The sequence below is a fragment of the Mytilus californianus genome, unplaced genomic scaffold (assembly GCF_021869535.1).
Source record: "Mytilus californianus isolate M0D057914Y unplaced genomic scaffold, xbMytCali1.0.p SCAF_7, whole genome shotgun sequence".
NCBI classification, from domain to species: Eukaryota; Metazoa; Mollusca; class Bivalvia; order Mytilida; family Mytilidae; genus Mytilus; species Mytilus californianus.
Genome location: NW_026262723.1, coordinates 20898933 through 20920134, shown reverse-complemented (window position 1 = coordinate 20920134; position 21202 = coordinate 20898933). Strand labels below are relative to the sequence as shown.

The window sequence follows — 21202 nt, the reverse complement described above, 5'->3', positions numbered from 1 at the left end:
ATCATACACACAATCAAAACAGGTGATACATACAGCTTCTTCAGTTGGAGGATCTCAAGCTGATTCATCCTCAAACTTGATCTTGCCTTCTATTTCAATGAAATTCACAAAAACTGCATTGTATTATAAACTGAGGTATTTAATATAATCTTTCCTGAAATTGCAATAATAAATCTCACATTTTTGTCCTTTCTTCAAAGATCGCAATAATAAATGCATACAGTTCTTATTTTTAAAAGGTGGAACTGAAACCAAAGGGATAGTCAAATGCATAAGTTAAAAGGGAACTAACAATGCCATAGCAAAAAAAACGTAAAACAACCAAAAATAAAACAAAATTCTACCAAACACATCAAAGAAAACTAAAGACGGAACAACACAACCCCACCAAAAACCAGGGATGATCTCAGGTGCTTCAAAAGGGTAGGCAAAACCTGCTCCACATGTGACACCTGTCGTGTTACTCCTGCCATAGCAGTTAAGTATCCTCATCTGAACATACCACAACTTACACCAGAAGTATATTTCTACATTGTTACAATTTAAAGTTGTTACATTTGGCTAAGCACCCAAAACACATCACACTACTTTAATTAAATGATTGAAAACAAAAATTAAACAAATTCAACAGTCAGTGAAGCAAGAAATATCTAACCTTTTAAATAGCTAATTTAGTTGTGCCAAAAATATATTGTTCATGCTCAATCAGTCAATCAGTACCATTAAAATGTTTAAACCCGCTGCAATTGTTTGCACCTGTCCTAAGTCAGGAATCTGATGTTCAGTAGTTGTCGTTTGTTGATGTGGTTCATAAATATTTCTCGTTTCTTGTTTTTTTACATAGATTAGACCGTTGGTTTTCCCGTTTGAATGGTTTTACACTAGTAATTTTTGGGGCCCTTTATAGCTTGCTGTTTGGTGTGAGCCAAGGCTCCGTGTGGAAGACCATACTTTGACCTATAATGGTTTACTTTTATAAATTTTGACTTGGATGGAGAGTTGTCTCATTGGCACTCATACCACATCTTCTTATATCTATCAATCAGTCAGCATGAAATTTATCTTGATATTTTGAGAACTGAAAACCTGTCTCATTGATTGAATGTATTTCAAATAAAAAATAAATAATACATATTTGTAGGTTTAATAATTAAATATTCACAATTAAATATAATTGTATAAAATGCTCATAACAATTTCCTCTTTAAAAAAACACACAACACAATGTTTATTTTATGTTCATGGTCTTATCTATAGTCATTCAAATTCAGCACTAAAGCATTACAATTTACTTACTTCTAAAGTTATGATTTAATTTGGTTTTTTTTCTTTTGGTTGTCAGACCTAGGTAAAGGGAAATAACTCTTGTTATTCACTAGAATGTTTGTGTCAGCCTCTTCCATAAATATATACTAAGCTTCTAAGTAATACAGATTATCTTAATTCTGTTTCACATGAGTGCTTTTAAAGCATCGCTGAAACTGCTTTTTACAAACACATTAATGATGTCAACAGTTATCTCCTTAAAGCCAAGTCTACCCTCTTAACATACATGTACATTTATCATTCAATATCATCAGAAACCTTCAATTAAACATTTAAAACTTGTATTTAGTGACTTAACATTGAAAGTTGTAACAGTTAAATCTGTATAAAGGTTGAAGACCATTAACATTTGGACTAATTCAAATAACATTTAGTTGTCCTTCGGTGATTTCTACATTCAGAAATTTCAGTAAATTCAATAACATAATAATTTGAAAATTAATAACAATCCTAAAGGTGTTCAAAATACCAATGTTACATTTTTCTGCATCCTGGCTGTATAATATAAGTAAATATACCTTCATACAAAAGATTTGATGGACAAGATTTTATAACAGTCAACTAGAAGTATCAAAGATATGACACTTGAACAGAAGACTTCACAATAAGTTCTGACAAACAGTAATAAGCCTTACTGATCAGTGAAAGCAGTTCGTTCATTTTTTTAAATAAGTGCTCGAATCATATCGTCTGACTATATAAATATCAATAATATAATACTGTACAATATTTATTCACGTGGTTATTCTAGCTTGATTTGGAGGGTGTGGTACAATAGGGGGAAGGGGCGGTGAGTCTCTAATTGGTCGCAATATCGGTGTATGTCTATCAAGAAGGTCAACAACATTTAATGTTGGTCCTTTTGTATTCTGATTCACTGGATTTAAATTCTTCTGGCTGGCAGCAAATAAATCAGCCTTTCTCACATACTGAAATAAAAAACAGAAAAATATATTACAAAAATTATAATAAAAGTGTGCTGATGTAAACTTAATTGTCATTTCCTTTGGAATAAATATACCAAGGTTGACTTTTAAACAAGCTCGATACATACATGTTTTCATTTCTTGTTTTGAACATAAATTGACCATTAGTTATCTTGTTGAACTGTTTTACATTTTGTTGTGTTTAGAACTTTTATAGCTTACTATATATGGTCTGGGTTTTACTCATTGTTGAAGGCCAAGCAATAAACTATAGTTGATTACATCTACATCATTTGGTCACTGGTTGATAGTTTCCCCATTGGCATCATACCAAATCTCCTTATTTTTATATTGTACGACTATTTTTAGAACTTGGTTCAATATCAATGTATAACTGAACTTAATCTAATTCTACATTAACTTCATGTAAAATGACTTTACTGAAAGTGTAAGTTGATATATATATCAAAATTGATTGTTCATAAATTATCAAGTTTATACTAAGGTCATGGTTCATCATTCTTAAGCATGGTTGGCCTTATGTGGTGCGTTATTGCCTTATCTTAAGTTCCAATATGGTTATTGTATGTTTGGGTTTCAAAAAGATGGTTTAAAAGTAGTATGGGAGAATTGCGATCTTGGATGGCAAATGATTGGTTGATATTGCTACTGATATTAACAAATTTTTTATACAGAAATGTAAATTATCTGAGTGACTTTGCATTTAAAAAAAGAAATTGACATAAATGTATCTTATAGAAATTGCCTTTTTTTACATACATAATTTTATTTAAATTATTAAAGTGTTAAAAGACTGAATAGTATGAAAGATAATCCAGATTTTACAAAAGATTGCACTGTAGAATAATTCATTTCTTCTACAAAGTAGCGAGAAAAGAGTGCAGTGACTCCCTTTTTATTCTATTTGCTTCAAAAAAATAGTAAGAGCTGTGTACTCATATTTTATATGAACAATAGTATTGATTGAAATAAGTTTCTATTATATCTTGAGGCAAAATACAAATAAATATTTTTTTTTCTCAAGCTCTTATAGATAAGAATTTACATACCCTTACTGGTCCTCTTCTTGTTCTGTCTCCTTCTTTCACAGTGACACCTGGTGCCAACTCCATAGCTTCAATCTACAATTTTTTTGTGAATAGAAATTAACTTGTATGTATGCTAAATTAACACAAGACACAAACATTTCATTATAACTGATCATGTTCAGTTGTTCATCTATGAAGAAGTATTAAAACAGGTATTTTCTTATTTAAGTGAAAATTCTGTTTTATGTTTGTTTTTGTAAATATTGTTGTTTTTGTAAATGATATTGAATGACTTTAGAAGGATATTTTGTGGAGTAAAATATTAGTTTTTGCTATAAAAATAGTGTGGGTAGAATAAAGTTTCTTTGATTTATTGTTGTTTTTTTCTAATTACTGTCAGATGCATAACTGGTGAGGTAAAAAATCTATTGTGGTTTAATTTGGTTACACATTCATATCTAGAGAATACACAATATGAAAAGAAATGCCAAGCAAAATTAAAAATATTTTTGCAATATAAATCTATTTCAATAATATTAACTAATTTTTCCACTCAAACCTATTTATTACTGCATGAAAAACATCAATGTTTTGCCCACAAATTTTAACATTGCTAATTAGAATTCAGGAAATAAATAAATTCCAGTCGATAAAATAAAACATACCAGTGGTGGTGGCAGTGGTGTTTTGGTTTCTTTAGGCATAAATTCTGTTGATGTATCTAAAAATAAAATTAATTTATAAAATGTGCTTTGTAATAGAAGTGAATTGAGCTGAAATTATCTCCCTTTTCCTGTCACACATAAAACAGTTCAAGTTTACAAAATCAAACCTATTGTATAGAATATTGATTAAAGTTTCATTATTTGAAAAACAATTAAATCGCAACAGATTTTTTTTTCAGTGATGAAACAAATGGTACAGATAATAGAAAATTTTTCAAAATTCTTGTTCAATTCTAAACAAGTACACAATTCTAACTTTTCAATAAGACATTTTATCACATAGCAATAGAACAATTTGTTCAACTATGAATTTTTATTGATGAAAAAAAAATTCTTAGAAATTTCTCTCTGTTTCATTACCTATGGATGATCTTGTTTCTGATTTCTTCTTCTTCATTCTCTGTACTGAATATCTTCCATGTTTCATAGCATCAAGTCTGGCCTTGGCAGCTTCTACAGAGGGATCTACTACTTGATAGTTTACTTTTATTCTGTAAAACAAGAGAAGATTGGTTACTAAAGATTCATTAATCTCTATAAACAGATTTTCAGGAGATATATTGAAGGTGTTGGCAAGCTATTTTTCCAGTCCCAAATCATGCACAATATTTACCATTGTGTATCTCATACTAAACATCTGTCTAAACAAGACCAATACCAGGTCTGGACCTGTGTCCCTGTATGCAATTGATTGAGGTAACTTGTATACTGGAGCATAACTGATCATTCCCAGACCAAATATTCAAATAATTCACCTCAAAATGAGACAAGAAAACTTTCCTTGTACAATGAGTGTTGTGTAAAATTTCAAACTATCACAAACAGGAAGGGGCTTCACAGCAGATGTCAAAATTGCCTTCTCTTTACAACTCAACATTATCAAGCTGCAGACCAAATATTAAATCATTCCCTTTCATAAAAGCTAAAAAAAACTTTGACTGACAGATGGAGTCAAGAGATTTCTAGACCTGCATTCTCCTTCAGTGATGCAGGAAAAAAAAGAAAGTTCTGTTGAAAAGCAGACATTTTTCATATGCAACTGTCATATAGTGTAAAAAGGATCAAAACATAAGATTTTTTGTGGTGCCATGACAGACAAAACAGATTGTCAAAATATATGTCGATGAATTTGTAAACTTACCTATGAGAAGGTAATCTGTCAGGATTTAATTTGACTTGTTAACTTACCTATGTGAAGGTAATCTGTCAGGATTTAATTTGACTTGTTAACTTACCTATGTGATGGTAATCTGTCAGGATTTAATTTGACTTGTTAACTTACCTATGTGAAGGTAATCTGTCAGGATTTAATTTGACTTGTTAACTTACCTATGTGATGGTAATCTGTCAGGATTTAATTTGACTTGTTAACTTACCTATTTGATGGTAATCTGTCAGGATTTAATTTGAATTGTTAACTTACCTATGTGAAGGTAATCTGTCAGGATTTAATTTGACAACAGCCACGACATTTCCCCTGTCATCATACAGAACATCCTTATTTCCAGGTGGGCGTCCAGCTTGTACCTAAACAAATATTTTACAATTTGTAACAATATAAAATTCTGATAGTCTTTACCCAAGGGGATAGTTTTGCCAATATGTGAAAACAAATCCCTTGCAAAAATTCCTCTCTTTAAAGTAGTAAGCATAGGTTTTTGTACAAATACATTTGATGATTGAAAAATAAATATGTGTTCACAATACACTAATATAGTACATATTTATCTTTATTCCTTTAAATAAAAGAGCATCTATGTTTTTTTCAAAAATAGGTTTTCATTTACTGTAAATTCAGAAATTATTGTGTGCATTTATTATTGCGATTTTTGAGGAATGGACAAAAATGTGAGATTATTTATTGCGAATTTAGAATTATCTGCATAGAGATATATGTATCAAATTTCAGAATGCGACTTCTTATCATTGTGATACTCACCCAGTCGCATTATTCGCATTAATAAAAACCTCACAATAATTTCTGCATTTACAGTATGTTTCCATATTCAACTTGATTTTGTAAATGAATTTCTAATTTTTGGTTGTTGTTAAAATCTATTTTATAAATATTTTCCACCTCAGTTTCATTCATTTATTATACATCTATCATCATATCTAAGCTTTTTTAGTTTTTCTATACAGTACAACATACTTTTAATATTGAATGACATGATGCTGGCATATTGACAAGACCACTAAGATTTCCCTGTTGTTCTTGGAAAGAGGCTTTCAATTGAGCAGCAACCATACTCATTTCACTATCATCTAATGACTGGGTCATCTGACTAACACTTGCAGACTTGAGACGACCTGTATATGGCTTGAATTTAGTCTTCTTTTTCTGCTTTGTTTCCTAAACGAACAATTAGAAAAGAAATATTTAAAACATGAATAATTTCATAAAGCAATAATTCTTACAATACATGTATTCAAATTTTTCCACAAATTTTTCTTCCAGATCAATATATATGATTGTGTCACTGAAAATCAAAGTAAAGCATCATATTCAAGAAGCAATGTACAAAATAAAAACCTTTTAACCACTATACAAAATAGTTTTATTTCAAAATTTAGTTCAACTTTAAAATAAAGATATCCAAGAATGTGACATACTTTATGTAAACCATAAAATTTGCATATATTAAAACTGATCAAAATCAATTTTCTTACATTATCTATTTCATTTTCTCTGAGCAATAGTTAATAATTCACATGTGTGATTGAATGAAAAGACATGTTATTAATACTAATCCTTTTTTAACTAGGGGAGATAATTTGGCACTGAAAAAGTTTGAAAATAAATTTTAAAATGAAATTATGTTCAAATATTCACATGATTTTTGTCAATTTTGAAACAGTTTATAAATATAGGTTTTAATTTGTTTGTGTTTATTAATTATTATTGTTGAGTTCATATTTAGTATTCCATTTTTTTTCCATGAAAGGGAGATAATTTTAGAAATTTGCAATTGCAATTTACAATTAAAACTGGAAAGAATTCCCTTTGAATCAGATGATTGCCCTTGACAAAGAAACTGAAGTAAGAGCTTAGATTGAAAAGTTTTGTCTTTTGCAAAGATATCAAATTGTAAATGAATGTCACCTGTACTGGTTCTGCCTTCTTTTCTTCTTCTTCTGGTTTTTCATCATCTGAAACTTTATCTTCAAGTTCCTCTGGTTCTTCTGTAACTTTAGTATTTTCTTCATCACTAGAAATGGAAGAAGACCATAAAAATAATCTTAAATCTCTTAATTTTCCTCTTAAAAAGTAAAAAATAAAAATAAAACTCAAGAAAAGACATCATTTAATAATGTCTCTTTAAAAAACAAGAAAATTCATTAACAATTTTTTTTTAAAGTACTTAAATTAAATCACTGGTATCCCTTGATATTCATGGCCAGTCTTCTCATTAAAAGTTCTTTACTTCCTAATTAAAAATGACTTTTATATTTGAAATATCTTTAAAAGTTATTTATTTTTAGGAATGTTGCAAGCATGAAAAGCTTTCAATAGTTGAAGTCACAGGGTATTTGGATTAATTTTTAATTTTCATATATTTTGGCATCTAAAAACATTTAAAATTTTTAACTTTCAAAAATTTTGAACTTACAGAGATGGCGGTTCCTCATCAATTACGTCTGGATGTTCATCAAACTCCTCTGCCACAGGTGAGATTGGACGTTTTGGTATTATATTTTTAGGTACTGAACCTTGTGCCCAACAGTCTGTTGTAGCAGCATCTGGTTCTGTAGAACAAAATTATTATTATTTTAGCCCACAGTTTTTGTACCATGTACATCTAACTTATATTTCTATTTTGCTATAAAGAGACTTGCTGATAGCTATTAACTAAAAGCTATGCAGTGAAGTGTTTTAAATCATATAAAAGGCATCTATTTTTTTGTCAGAATCTGAACATACTGAAAATTCAAAAGTTTTTGTATGAATTTATTATTGGGATTGTTAAAAACAATATAATTACAAACTCAGGCAATGCTGCATAGAAATAATGCAAGTTTTTATTTTTGCGAAACTTATCCCATTGAAATTTTTACATTAATTAAAACACCACAAAAAGTTTTTTTTTTAACATTTTTTATGAATTCTGTTTTGCTTTGTTCTTTTTCATCTTGTGTGCTTTGTGTATGAATGATAAACATTTTTTTGTTGATATTCAATCTGAAAACAAGAAAATTGTTTAACACATGTAAAACTTTGGCTGTTATTCTATACCTTCGTCTTCTATCCATCCTTCTCCAGTTGATTCAAGTTCTGTCTCTCCTTCATCTCTTGATAAAAATTGCCACTGTAGAAAAAGAAAGTTTTAGGGTAGATAACAATAAAAAACACTAGCCTCAATTACATATTATAAACAAAAAATTTTCATTTTTTCTTGAAATTATCAACTGGTCACCGACATACCAAATAGTCTATTCACCAATTCCAAAATTGACCCTGTAATTAAAGATCCATTTGTACAAGTTGTTTCCCTTATAGGGAGGGAATCACATTTTCATTTTCAACAATGAGCTAGAGCAAAGAGCAAATTTTATCTGTGCATAATGTGTGTAATCTTTAAGTTTTCAAATCTATAAATTACATTTAATCTTTTGTTAAGCTAAAACATTTGATATCAATAGTTATTTTTCTATCAAAATTGGTTAAAACACCTATATATATATATATCACTTTCAACTTATCAAGCTTTGCATGGGCAGAAGCCCACTTTGCCAAAATAGATCCAGCTTACATTTGGCGAAGGGAAAAAAATTGCATTAAATTGTGAAATAACAGAATCAAATTGGTAATTAGACTATTTCTTACTAAGCTCAGCCAAACTAAGATTTATTATCATTGGTTTTTTTTCGACATGACAGAAAAGTATGGATATCAAGTTTTTTTAAAGAAAAGATAAGGTGTAAATTATTTATTATTATACATGTACAGTAGCAAAAAGATTTATATCTTTCTGATGCAGATACAAAACCTCTTACTGTAAAAATGACAAATTCAAAATTGTAATATTAAAGAAATCAAAATACGGTAGTTAGGAACCTCAAATTATGGTATTTACCTCTATAACTTGAAGGATAGCATCCTTTGCCATGGTAACAGTGAATGGTAATAACTGTCTATCTAAATATAATTTATAAATTTTATCTAGTGATGTATCAACTATTTCTTCCACAATATCCTCAATGAAATCTTCTGCTCCATCTTTATCCAACATCCAGGTCCTAAAATTACAAAAATTAACAATCATCTTACTTTTTATGCATTTTTAAATTTTATTTTGAGTATGTAATATTAATTACCCTTTGTACTTTTTTTTAAATTCTCAAATTTGAATTTTAGTATAAACAATTGCTTAAATACAGATACATATAAATTTTTGTTTAATATTTGTTTTACAAAAATTTCTATATGATAAGCTTCTTAATTTATCCCGAAAAAACATTACAATTCTTATACAAATACATTTCAGTATATTCAGCATACCTGTATATACACTAAATAAATAAGAATTATACTGCCATCAATAAGACAGCAACCATACGTTGGCAAGTGTTAATATTTTGTGAATAAATTCAAAAGATTCTCTTTCCTGATTTTTTTTTCTAAAAATTCATATTAAACTCAGTGGTTAAATAGAGCAGGAACTGTTCCGAACATAAAAACTGAATCAGAAAATAGATGTATAAGCAATAAGATAATAACATTACTATGATAATTTATCATTAGTTACATTGAGCACAGCAAGCAATAGCAAAGCCATCACAAAGGAGGTTTCAGATTTTATATTTCTTTATAAAAGGGAATTTAGAAATACAATTTTTTGTGATGTCTTGTACTTTTGGGGTCATTTGAGGAAATATGATTGTTAGTATTAAAGGCAAACCAGAAAATACAGCAACAGCATTATTGTTAGACAAACTAGATTTATCAACATCAATGTATACATGAGGCCCCAGTAGGGTACCCCCTTTGGTCACAAGGTCACTTTTAAAAATTGTCTATGGTCACCAGGTCAATTCTAAGTTATTCGACAGATTTATGTTTAACAATAAACCTGTGTTAAAAGTCACAGTTTCTTTTAAATTAATTTCTAAGTAGAAGGTAAACACTTTCACTTAGAAATGCTATATATTTTCCTGTACAACTTTAAATAACCACAACTCTTAATTTTTTCAGTAAAATGTAGTATTATATATATTATACTATATGGAAGTCCTTGCTCACTAAATGCTCAGGGCATGCTTGAAGTACACATGAAAGGGCCTTTTGTGACTAATGACATTATATCACACAGGAACTTATTTTTTAAAGTTTTTGTTTGGAATAGATGATATGGACAGTCTTACCAAACACCTTGATGGTAAAGAGTTACCTATTTTATCATAACTTTCTTTTTTGATGATGACCAGATACAATTTGAGCAAAATGATTCCTGCCAATTGTGGAGCAGACTCCAAGCAGGACTGATTTACCTGAAGGAGCATATCAGTTCCACCTCTATTTGGTAGGGTTCTTGTTGCTCAATCTTCGGTTTTTTGTGTAATGTTTTGTGAACTTTTGTTTGACGGTTACTCTTTTTTCACTTTCCCAATGTCTCTCAATCATTTTGGTTATTGCCCCCTTGGTATATTCTTACTTTTTTATCCCCTGTATGAAGTCAGCTGTTATCCCCTGTATGAAGTCAGCTGTTATCCCCTGTATGAAGTCAGCTGTTACCCCCTGTATGAAGTCAGCTGTTATCCCCTGTATGAAGTCAGCTGTTATCCCCTGTATAAAGTCCAGCTGTTATCCCCTGTAGGAAGTCAGCTGTTATCCCCTGTATGAAGTCAGCTGTTATCCCCTGTATAAAGTCCAGTTGTTATCCCCTGTAGGAAGTCAGCTGTTATCCCCTGTATGAAGTCAGCTGTTATCCCCTGTATAAAGTCCAGCTGTTAAAGTCCAGCTGTTATCCCCTGTAGGAAGTCAGCTGTTATCCCCTGTATGAAGTCAGCTGTTATCCCCTGTATAAAGTCCAGCTGTTATCCCCTGTATAAAGTCCATCTGTTATCCCCTGTATGAAGTCAGCTGTTATCCCCTGTAGGAAGTCCAGCTGTTATCCCCTGTAGGAAGTCCAGCTGTTATCCCCTGTAGGAAGTCAGCTGTTATCCCCTGTAGGAAGTCAGTTGTTATCCCCTGTAGGAAGTCAGCTGTTATCCCCTGTAGGAAGTCAGCTGTTATCCCCTGTAGGAAGTCAGCTGTTATCCCCTGTAGGAAGTCAGCTGTTATCCCCTGTATGAAGTCAGCTGTTATCCCCTGTATAAAGTCAGCTGTTGCTCAATTTTCTTATTCACTTCATACATGTATATGAACATAGAAGTGTCAATGATTTTAAAGACAAACATATACTAATATAAATCAAACAAAACAAAGTTAACAAACATGTCTGAACTGTGTTAAAAATAAAGAACCAGCACAGTTCAGCAAAAATTAACATTATGTCATACTTACCGGGCCCTATCAGTGGGATAAAATTTTGATACAATAAGTTTACAGTGTTTACATGTAAATATATTTGGTGAATGAACACCAACTTATTGGGCCTCAGCAGATTTGTTTTGAGGACCTCACTTTTATAACTAAATACATGTATCCGAAAAGGATTGCCCCTACTACTATGATTGTTTGTAATTTATTTTAGACATTTGAAGTTTCTTATCATGCTTGGTTCCAATCATCACAATTAATGTAAATTTAAATGTGTTGTGCTAATAGAAATGATACGAATCTAGCTTAGTGATGTTTATTATTTTGCAGTGTAAACCTTAAATTAACAATAATTAAATTCAATCTTTAAGAATGATAAATAAAAAAATTATGTAACTTTCCGTTTGTAAAATAACACTCCAAAAATAAAATAAAATGTGAACTTCAATGTATAAAGGTAGATTACAAATATTGAATCATGTCATGTACATGCATATATTTTTTTCATTTTTTTTTACAAATACAAATTAAAATGTAGGTTATATCATGCTTTGCCTTTTGCACTGACAGCAATTTTCAAACTATTGGTAAATAACATGTTTACAAAAAAATTGCCTACAATTGCCTACATCCACTTCATTTAAACATAGGTAGATGGTTGACCAAATTGTTGAATACATGTTCCATACATGTCTTATTAAAATGTTTTCAAAAACATACACTTATATTTATATACATGTATTATTGAACAATCAAAGGAATAATAAAAAATTTGATTTGTCAAAAATTAGAATAGTAATAGAAAGAAAGATAAAAACCAATTTAATTAACTTATTCAATGGTAATCAATTTAGACCAATCCATGAATTAATTCAGGTCAACTTCAGTACATGCAATTAAAATTTCATTAAAAATTGTTATTGTTTTGAGTATTTAAAAGACAATTAATAAAACATTTGCAGATCGATCACTTTTTTATGGTACAAGTTTGATAGATAGATGGATGGCTGTTTACGTCCAGTGGCAAATTAAATGCATATTCAGGATGAGAACATGATAATATGATCTGAATATAAACCCAGCTTATTACTAGACTTACATGCTGAGCCAGATTTTTCACATGCTGGTTCCCAATAAGGTAACAGTCCCTAGGAAGACATGTTACCCTACCTTAACACATTCAGACTTGGAGCCGACCAGTCTTTGTTTGCTCTTAGTTCTAAATGCAGTGTACTTAGCTGAAAAGCAGTAAATACCCATTTTTTAAGTCTTTGTTTTGACCCGACCAGGGTTTGAACCCTCTACCTCTTGCACTCGAGGCGAGCAAAATACCACAAACTAGACTACTAAAGCAGTTAATTTACAAGTTTTAATGATAAGAGTTTGCAAATTTGGTATGAGTTGGCTTGGTAAGATCAAGTTAACTTGTTGTAGTGGGCAAGTGTCTTATTAGCACATTTCTAGAAACCCCCTGTTAAAAATTTGTGCATATATAAGAGTTTTGAGTTCAGTGGAAATTTCAGCAATTATATAATCTAGTCAATGTCTGTGGATATTATTGTATATTTAAGGTTGAAATAATTTATACAAACCAGTCCTGATCATTGAATTTTCCTGGTACAATTTCATGAGCAACGACTGGAGTGTGGGCTGGGGCTGGTTTAGAGCCCTTGTCAGCTCGAGATTTAGATACCGCAGCTCTTGACATTGTTGCTACAGATTGATTAACGTTTTCTTAAATTCAGAACACTACCAGAACCAAATAAATGCTACATAGTTCGTTATTTAGAATCTCTAAACACTTTACTATTTCGGGCACAATTTTTTATAAACCGGATGTTTGAGTTTTCATGGAGACGAACAGGTATCGTAATTTCTCGAGCCAATATATTAAAAATATTAAATAATTACACAATCCCATTGCTTATAAGGAAAAAAATCCCGGTTATTTTTATATAAAAAAAAGAAATATGAATAAAAAAATATTGAAAATTCGAACATCACGTGACCCAAAACAATTTATCATGGAGTCCTGCCGATAGTTTACCTTGTCAACACACGTTTTGGTCAATTGCGAAACAAAACATCTGTTTATCGCATGACAGAAGAAGGAACAAAATAAAGTAATTATGTAAGACATACAATATGCAATTCATTCTCACCATTGTGATGCAGCAAGCTCTAAATGACAGAGCTCGTCCAAGTCTGAATCTGACTGCAGCAAACCCATAATTTTTCAGTGATTCTTGAAACGTCACAAAGGCTTCAAAAGACAACCAGAGTTCGACAATAGTTCAAACAATTCACTGTTTACATTCGTAATCCAGTTTTGTCTATGACATCAATTTGATTTTAATTTATTTTTGTAATTATAGACAGGATAATTCATTATTATTAATTGAATTAATTTAATTTCTAGTAAATTCTACAGATAAAAAGGAACATGTTCAGAAATCAAATACCAAATTCTCTCCAAGTAGATATTTATTCATCTGTTGTCCATGTATACAATATAAACTTGGTTAACCTGATTCTGGTGGTCACAATGTTTATCTTCATTTAAAACTGCTGATATATGCTAAACATGTATGAAAAAATGGAATCCAGATTTTAATAGCTCTCCTATGGTGTATATCCTCGTTATGATATGTTTTCGTGCGTATAACAATTTTCACTGCCAACGGTTTCCACTGTTGACTTTACATTCACGCTTAAACTGGAATTTTAAAAGAATGTTTGGTCGAATAAACTTTATCGCTATTTGTCCACCAGTACTGGACATTGCAGAGGTTCCAGTAAAATTTTGACGTTACTGGAGAAAATGTTAGACACAACAAAGGAAAAGTGATTGTTGTATGAGGTCAAACGTTAAAAGTGTTGCATATTCCAAATAGCGATAAGGTCTATGTTTTAATGTGCTTATATTTATTTGTCAAGGCACATTTTTACTAGTTCCGATTACTTTGCATTGCTAATGTGTTGAAAATCGTATAATATGTTTTAGTATAAAGTAAAAGTATGATCAATATGCAAACAGGAAATGACTAGATTAAGTGTTTACCAAAAAACTTTAATTCAATACTTTCAAGTACAAATGTACCAAAATTACCTAAAACTTTTGGTTGATGTTTTATGTATTGAAATTGTAACATTGTCTATATTTTTGCCTTTTGCATACCTGCCAACCTCTAAAACCTTCAATGAAGAAGATCTCCCCCTCAGCTATGAAAGTTGAAAGGGAGATTTTGCGTGAATATCATTTTTAAGCTAAATATATGACCTGTACGTACACTACAGACTATATCTGACTCTCTTGGTCGGTCAACCTTTGTTTCTATCGAATGTCATTTTTCTTCTTAATGTCATGTTTGGCTGCAAAATGAAATTTTATAGGTAAAGAGGCCTTGTGATTATTGTTATTATACAGACCCTATGTGTTTTATCTAATATTACTGGGGAAAACCTGATTGTTACACACTTCTACCAAGAGCAGACATACATATCCCCAAAATAGAATGATCACTGGAATTATACTATAGGACACCTGGACCAAAGTATTGGTTAATTTTGTTTAATTTTTATCTGCCAAACAGAGAAAAATAACACTTTTCAAGTGCTCTGTGTTTGAATAAATTACTTTTGAAGTAATATGTAAAAATTTTCTGTTCAAGCTTAAAGAATGTACCAAAATGGGAGATAATGCATGAAAAAACTACTGACCTATTGAATATGGTTTTTCTTTTGTAGATATTTTACAGCACAACCTTAAATCTTCCAGGGTTTTAGAATGAAAACGCATACACCAAATACCTTCTCATTACAAGGTGCAGGTTTTAGTAACCTGCAAAATCATTATAGACCAGGTAATTGATTTTTAAGTTTATTCATCCTCTAGGAAGCTATGTGTAAGAAATGTATTAGTTTAGCCTGTTAATATTAAAGATCTGTCATCAAAACCAAATTTCCTAAATAACAGAAGTAAACTATTGACAAGAATTGTGATTAAGGTCAGGCATATTAGCCTTTGGTGAGCTACAAAACAAATATGAGAGACATGAATCAACGACAACCACTGGACTACAGGCTCCTGGCTTGGGACAGTCACATATAGAATGTGGTTGGGTTAAAAAAATGTTTGAAGGCACCAACCCTCTCCTAATCTGGGATAGTGGTGTAACAGTACAACATAAGGACAAACTATAAAAAATCAGTTGAAAAGGGCTTAACTCATCAGATTGATACAAAACATAAAAACATCAAACAAAACATGCAAAAACACAGACAGGATGTGACAGGGAATTTATACATCCCTAAAATAAATGTACTTTCAGTGTAAATTTTTTATTTTGTTATTTTTAGACTCAAGGTCAAAGAATCATTATGCTGAGAACATGAGAAGAATCAGATCGATTCAGAGACAAAGTAAACAGAAAGAAAATGAATCTCATCAGCCGGTTAAAGCTTTGTGGAAGTCAGAGAAATACAGCACTGTCACATCAAAGATTAAAGACGACATTCAGGTAATTACAATTCATGATCAAGGATATATATATATTCGATGTATAAAAAACTTAAGCAACCATGTTTAAAAAATATTATTTGTATATGAGACAACAAACCTGAGATACTGCACTTAAAATAGTGAATTTAGGATTTTGCACTATTTAATTATAAAAATTTAAACCATTCCAATAATTTTCATCGTGGAATAAATGTAATTTAATGTAAACTGCCATTATATAGAGAGTCCAGCCACTTCATATAGTAACATGCCTCTTCTAAACATCATAACAGTTATTTGGTAACAACCACAAGATATACCACATATATATAGTAGTGGCAAATCCTAAATTACTTGAATAACTAATTGAACTACAAGAGGTACGATAAGCTAAAAAAGTTCCATACATATTATGAAAGAAAACTGCAACACATACCCCTGTACCTTTATGTCAGGCATCATTTAGTAAATTATGTGAAGGGTTCTAAAATGAGATTTTTAAAGGAGGGGGGGGGGGGGGGCACATATACTGACTTGACTGAAATGAGCCTAGTTTTATTTTCTTTTGAAGTTGTTTTAGTTTTATTTTCTTTTAAAAATGCATTGAAAAGGTAAGTGAAAGAAGTGTCTTTTGGAATAAAATTGAGAATGGAAATGGGGAATGTGTCAAAGAGACAACAACCCGACCATAGAACAGACAACAGCAGAAGGTCACCAACAGGTCTTCAATGCAGCGAGAAATTCCCGCACCCGGAGGCGTCCTTCAGCTGGCCCCTAAACAAATATATATACTAGTTCAGTGATAATGAACGCCATACTAAACTCCAAATTGTACACAAGAAACTAAAATTAAAAATAATACAAGACTAACAAAGGCTAGAGGCTCCTGACTTGGGACAGGCGCAAAAATGCGGCGGGGTTAAACATGTTTATGAGATCTTAACCCTCCCCTATACCTCTAGCCAATGTAGAAAAGTAAACGCATAACAATACGCACATTAAAATTCAGTTCAAGAGAAGTCCGAGTCTGATGTCAGAAGATGTAACCAAAGAAAATAAACAAAATGACAATAATACATAAATAACAACAGACTACTAGCAGTTAACTGACATGCCAGCTCCAGACTTCAATTAAACTGATTGAAAGATTATGTCTTCATCATGGAGTCAACATAAAATATCATCACACTGTAAGCACCTTTTGAATTATGTATTATCAATCAAACTGTGAAGAAAACAACCATGATTCATTGCAATTTAGTGAATCATAACACCTGTAGTAAAAACTACTCATCATTAGCAGTATAGTAATGTTTTAAAGGCCTTGAAAAATTTATTAAAAGAACATATCTATGGGTGTGATTATGTATTGACAGAAAGAACCAGCAACTCCAAGACCAAGTTCAGCTAATTTCCTAAGAGCACATTCCAGGATGGGACCCCCAGCTATCCCAGTACAGAATAGACCATGTTCTGCTGAGCCACCAAAAGGAAAACTGACCATTCCAATAGCATCGTCAGCAAGTGATGTAAATAAGTTTTAAACCTTAAAAATAGAATTTTCTCTCTGGTGTTAAATACTTATGCTTTCTGTCTTACAGCTACTGGCTCTTTAATATGCTTGATTTGTATACAAATTTTACATGAACTCAAAGAAAGAAATGATAAGAAAAAAGATGTTCTTCCAATTTGTTGATGATGTGTTGAGTTAACTGACAGACATTGTCTCAACCCATTATCTCCGTCTCACACTATCATCCTAAAATTTGTAAAATCAGAGGATAAACAAAAAGAAAACAAAATTTCTGGTAGGAGCACTAAAAATATCAAACCATATTATATGGAATTTCACAACAAATGTACTAATGAATAAAAGATTGTGATTATGCTTATCTTTTTAGGTTAAGTTAACGAGACATAATTTTGACTTTATAAAAGTCAATGGTATTGCAGCAAGGAATTCTAAAATGTTCAAGAGTCCAAGTTTAACAAATTTGGATGAATTGAAGAAAAAACAAGATGATGAGTTAAAACGATACAAGAAAGGAGTGGTACCTCACTAGTAAGTTTATAAAAGTTCATGAACTATGACTTTTTTAGTCTTTGACAATATACAAATTTCCTATAGCCATGTATGAAAAAAATGATTTAATCTATGAAATAAAGTATTCATGAAAATTGAATTTTTCCTCAATCCATGAAAATTGAAACATACAAAGATTAATGAATCCATGGTAACTATAAAATATAAAACAATGAAAAAAGATAAGAAAAAATAAACAAGTGAAAAAGCAGGTTCACTTAGGGTCAATATTGGCCCTTAAATTCCATGAAATTCAACTTAGTATTTATAGTAAACACTTGATGTAAAAATATCAGACAAATAGAAAATTAACAAGCTCTGATCTATTACATCAGTCAACATTGGCCAGATACATGGACCACCTTAATTTGATTCAGGATGTGTATCTCACCAGAAAGTACCTTAAAGCTTCAAAGGTCATTTCTTGGGTCAAAACTTCAAAGGTCATGTCTTAGGTCGAGGATGCTTAGCTTTATGGATATCTACAGAAATTCGTTTGCCATTTGAAAAAAATATTTTCCATATGTATTTGTGTTAAAAGTGATAACAGATATTTAAATTTTATATTTCTTGCTTTCAGTTTAATAAATAGAAAAGATCAATGGAAGAAAGATGAAGAAGATAGAATAGCTAACACACCTGATCCAGCTATGCCACCAGGGCATAAAGTTTTACCTGAAAATGAGAGACTGAAGACCCTCAATTTGTTGAAAGAAAGTAAGTACTGCATACTTGTAGAATAGCTTAAACACATGATTCAGCTATGGTACCAGGCCATAAATTTGCTGAATTCAGACCCTCAATCTGTAGAAGTACATAAGTACTATATAATTCAGAAATTAATGCATGCATTTATAATTGCATAATCCTTGATCTCTGGAAAAAATGTGAAATCTAATTGATGCGATGTCAAAGATGTTATGAAGGAAAATATCTTCTGAAATTATGAATGCAAGTTTTTGACTTGCCTTGACGGAGCCAAAAAGTGAGACATAGGTATGCTGTTTCCGGCAATGTATTAGTTTGTGATTAGGTCTAGTTCATGGTGAACCACTAGTGGTAGGTCAATGATATTTGGTATGCAGTTGTATTAGCATTGGCACATCTCATTACCATGGAGATTATTTGGCCCCGTCCCCTCAGTCAAGGTCAATTGACTTTGAAACTTTTCATAGTTTACATGTATTAGTTTGTGATTAGGTCAATTTATGGGGAACCACTAGTGGTAGGTCAATGATATTTGGTATGCAGTTGTATAAGCATTGGCATATCTCATTTCCATGGAAATTATTTGGCTCCACCCCCTAAGTCATGGTCTATAGACTTTGAAAATTTTGCTAAGTTAACATGTATTAGTTTGTGATTAGGTCAGTTCAAGGGGAACCATTAGTGGTAGGCCAATGTTAATTGGTGTTCAGTTGTATAAGCATTAGCACATCTCATTTCCACGGAGAATATGTGATCCCGCCCCCTCAGTCATGGTCTATTTACTTTGAAACTTTTGCTTAGTTTACAATATTAGTTTGTGATTAGATCAGTTTAAGATGAACTGCTAATGTTAAGTCAATGAAATTTGGTATGCAAATTTATTGGCATTTGCAAGTATTGTTTCCATGGAGATTATATAGCCCCACCCCTGATCATGGTTCATTGACTTTGGAACTTTTACATAGTTTACAAGTTAATGTTTGTGTTTAGGTTTGTTTAAAGGGAACGACTTATAATAAGTCAATGGTATTTGGTATGCAGTTGTATTAGCATTGGCACATCTCATTCCATGGAGATTGTTTAGCCATGTACCTTCAGTCATGGTTCATCGACTTTGAATATTTGCATAACTTACATGTTAAAGTATTGCTATTTTAATTTCAACATTTGCATTATCAAAATTACAAAAAGGCGAGACATATCTCTGTGATAACAGTTTATTATTATTGCATACCTGATACTGTAACATTTTTCACATTAATAAAAACATCACAATAATATCTGAATTGACAGTACTTAAAAGTAAATAAAACTGTGTGCACAGAGATGTGTCTTGCCTGCAACAAAATTAAAAACAGATTTTTGATAAAGTGCCATATTACTTAACCTGGAACTGCTAAAAAAAAACTCATAGGAATATAAAACCTTGCAACAAGCAATGTTATGGCTTTGATGTCATTTTAGCATGATTGAATAGTTACTGGTAGCTGAGATGAAAACTGAACAAGGATGTATTGTTTCAGAGCTATAGAATTTTGCTTTGTCTATGGTGTATTTTTTTCATTTAATTTTTAACTCCATTGGTAAATTTATACAGCATAAATTGTCTTAAATATATAAAAAAAAAATTCAAATACAATTTACTTTTAATATTACCCTTCTTTAAAAGTTTCTGTATACAGATATCTGTGTACTGTGAATAGAGACAAAAGTTTTTGGGTGGTGAGGTATTTCTATTTCCATATTGCATATGACTAATTTGTATTACAGGAGAAAGGGAACTGATGAAATTGTTATCTGCCCTCCCGTTACGAATGGATACGTTTAGATTAAGGACAGAAAAACAAGAATTAGAGGCAAAATTATCAGAAATTGACGAGGGAAAGAAGATCTTTTCAAAACCAAAAGTTTTTGTGAAGATAGACAGCTAGTGCATTGTGGGATTAAAGTATGATGCTAGTGCATCATGGGACAATTTACATGATGCTGTGCATTATGATATTTCAATAAGATGCAATACATCATGGGACATAGACTGAAATCAAACTGGACTTTTATAGACATGCTGATAATATTTTGCTATTATGTAATTTCTATGTTGAAAATAGATGGAAAGTAGAATCTTTTTAGTTGTTGTATACATGTATATGTTCCCAGAGAAACCTGTGATATTTAGAAGTTCAGATGGTCATTTTTTTATACGACCGCAAAAAAATTTTTGTGGTCGTATATTGGTATGACGTTGGCGTCGTCGTCGTCGTCGTCGTCGTCGTCGTCGTCCGGCGTCGTCGTCCGAATACACATTAGTTTCCGCACTCTAACTTTAGTTTAAGTGAATGGATCTCATTGAAATTTTACCATAAGGTTCAATACCACAAAAGGAAGGTGGGGATTGATTTTGGGG

At 31.3% G+C, this 21202-nt stretch overlaps 2 protein-coding genes across 3 annotated transcripts; one reads left to right on the top strand and one right to left on the bottom strand.

Moving 5' to 3' along the window:
* Nucleotides 1-1130: 1130 nt before the first annotated feature.
* On the bottom strand, nucleotides 1131-13351 carry LOC127709917 (uncharacterized protein C2orf81 homolog). The gene is made up of 11 exons (XM_052215620.1): nucleotides 13099-13351; nucleotides 9102-9264; nucleotides 8261-8333; nucleotides 7638-7773; nucleotides 7130-7235; nucleotides 6179-6379; nucleotides 5450-5553; nucleotides 4387-4517; nucleotides 3967-4022; nucleotides 3323-3394; nucleotides 1131-2255 (listed from the first exon to the last, which is right to left on the bottom strand). The coding sequence occupies exons 1-11, from the start codon at nucleotides 13212-13214 to the stop codon at nucleotides 2061-2063; spliced, it is 1353 nt and encodes a 450-aa protein (XP_052071580.1). The 5' UTR covers nucleotides 13215-13351; the 3' UTR covers nucleotides 1131-2060.
* A 165-nt stretch (nucleotides 13352-13516) lies between these two features.
* Nucleotides 13517-20999, top strand: LOC127709930 (enkurin domain-containing protein 1-like). 2 transcript variants are annotated; one of them, XM_052215637.1, is made up of 7 exons: nucleotides 13517-13637; nucleotides 15254-15369; nucleotides 15866-16026; nucleotides 17384-17536; nucleotides 17909-18069; nucleotides 18671-18807; nucleotides 20569-20999. In XM_052215637.1, the coding sequence occupies exons 2-7, from the start codon at nucleotides 15294-15296 to the stop codon at nucleotides 20727-20729; spliced, it is 849 nt and encodes a 282-aa protein (XP_052071597.1). In that variant the 5' UTR covers nucleotides 13517-13637; nucleotides 15254-15293; the 3' UTR covers nucleotides 20730-20999. The 2 variants fall into 2 exon arrangements, with proteins under 2 accessions (XP_052071597.1, XP_052071596.1); XM_052215636.1 differs by having other exon boundaries at nucleotides 13524-13629.
* The last annotated feature ends 203 nt before the right edge of the window (nucleotides 21000-21202 follow it).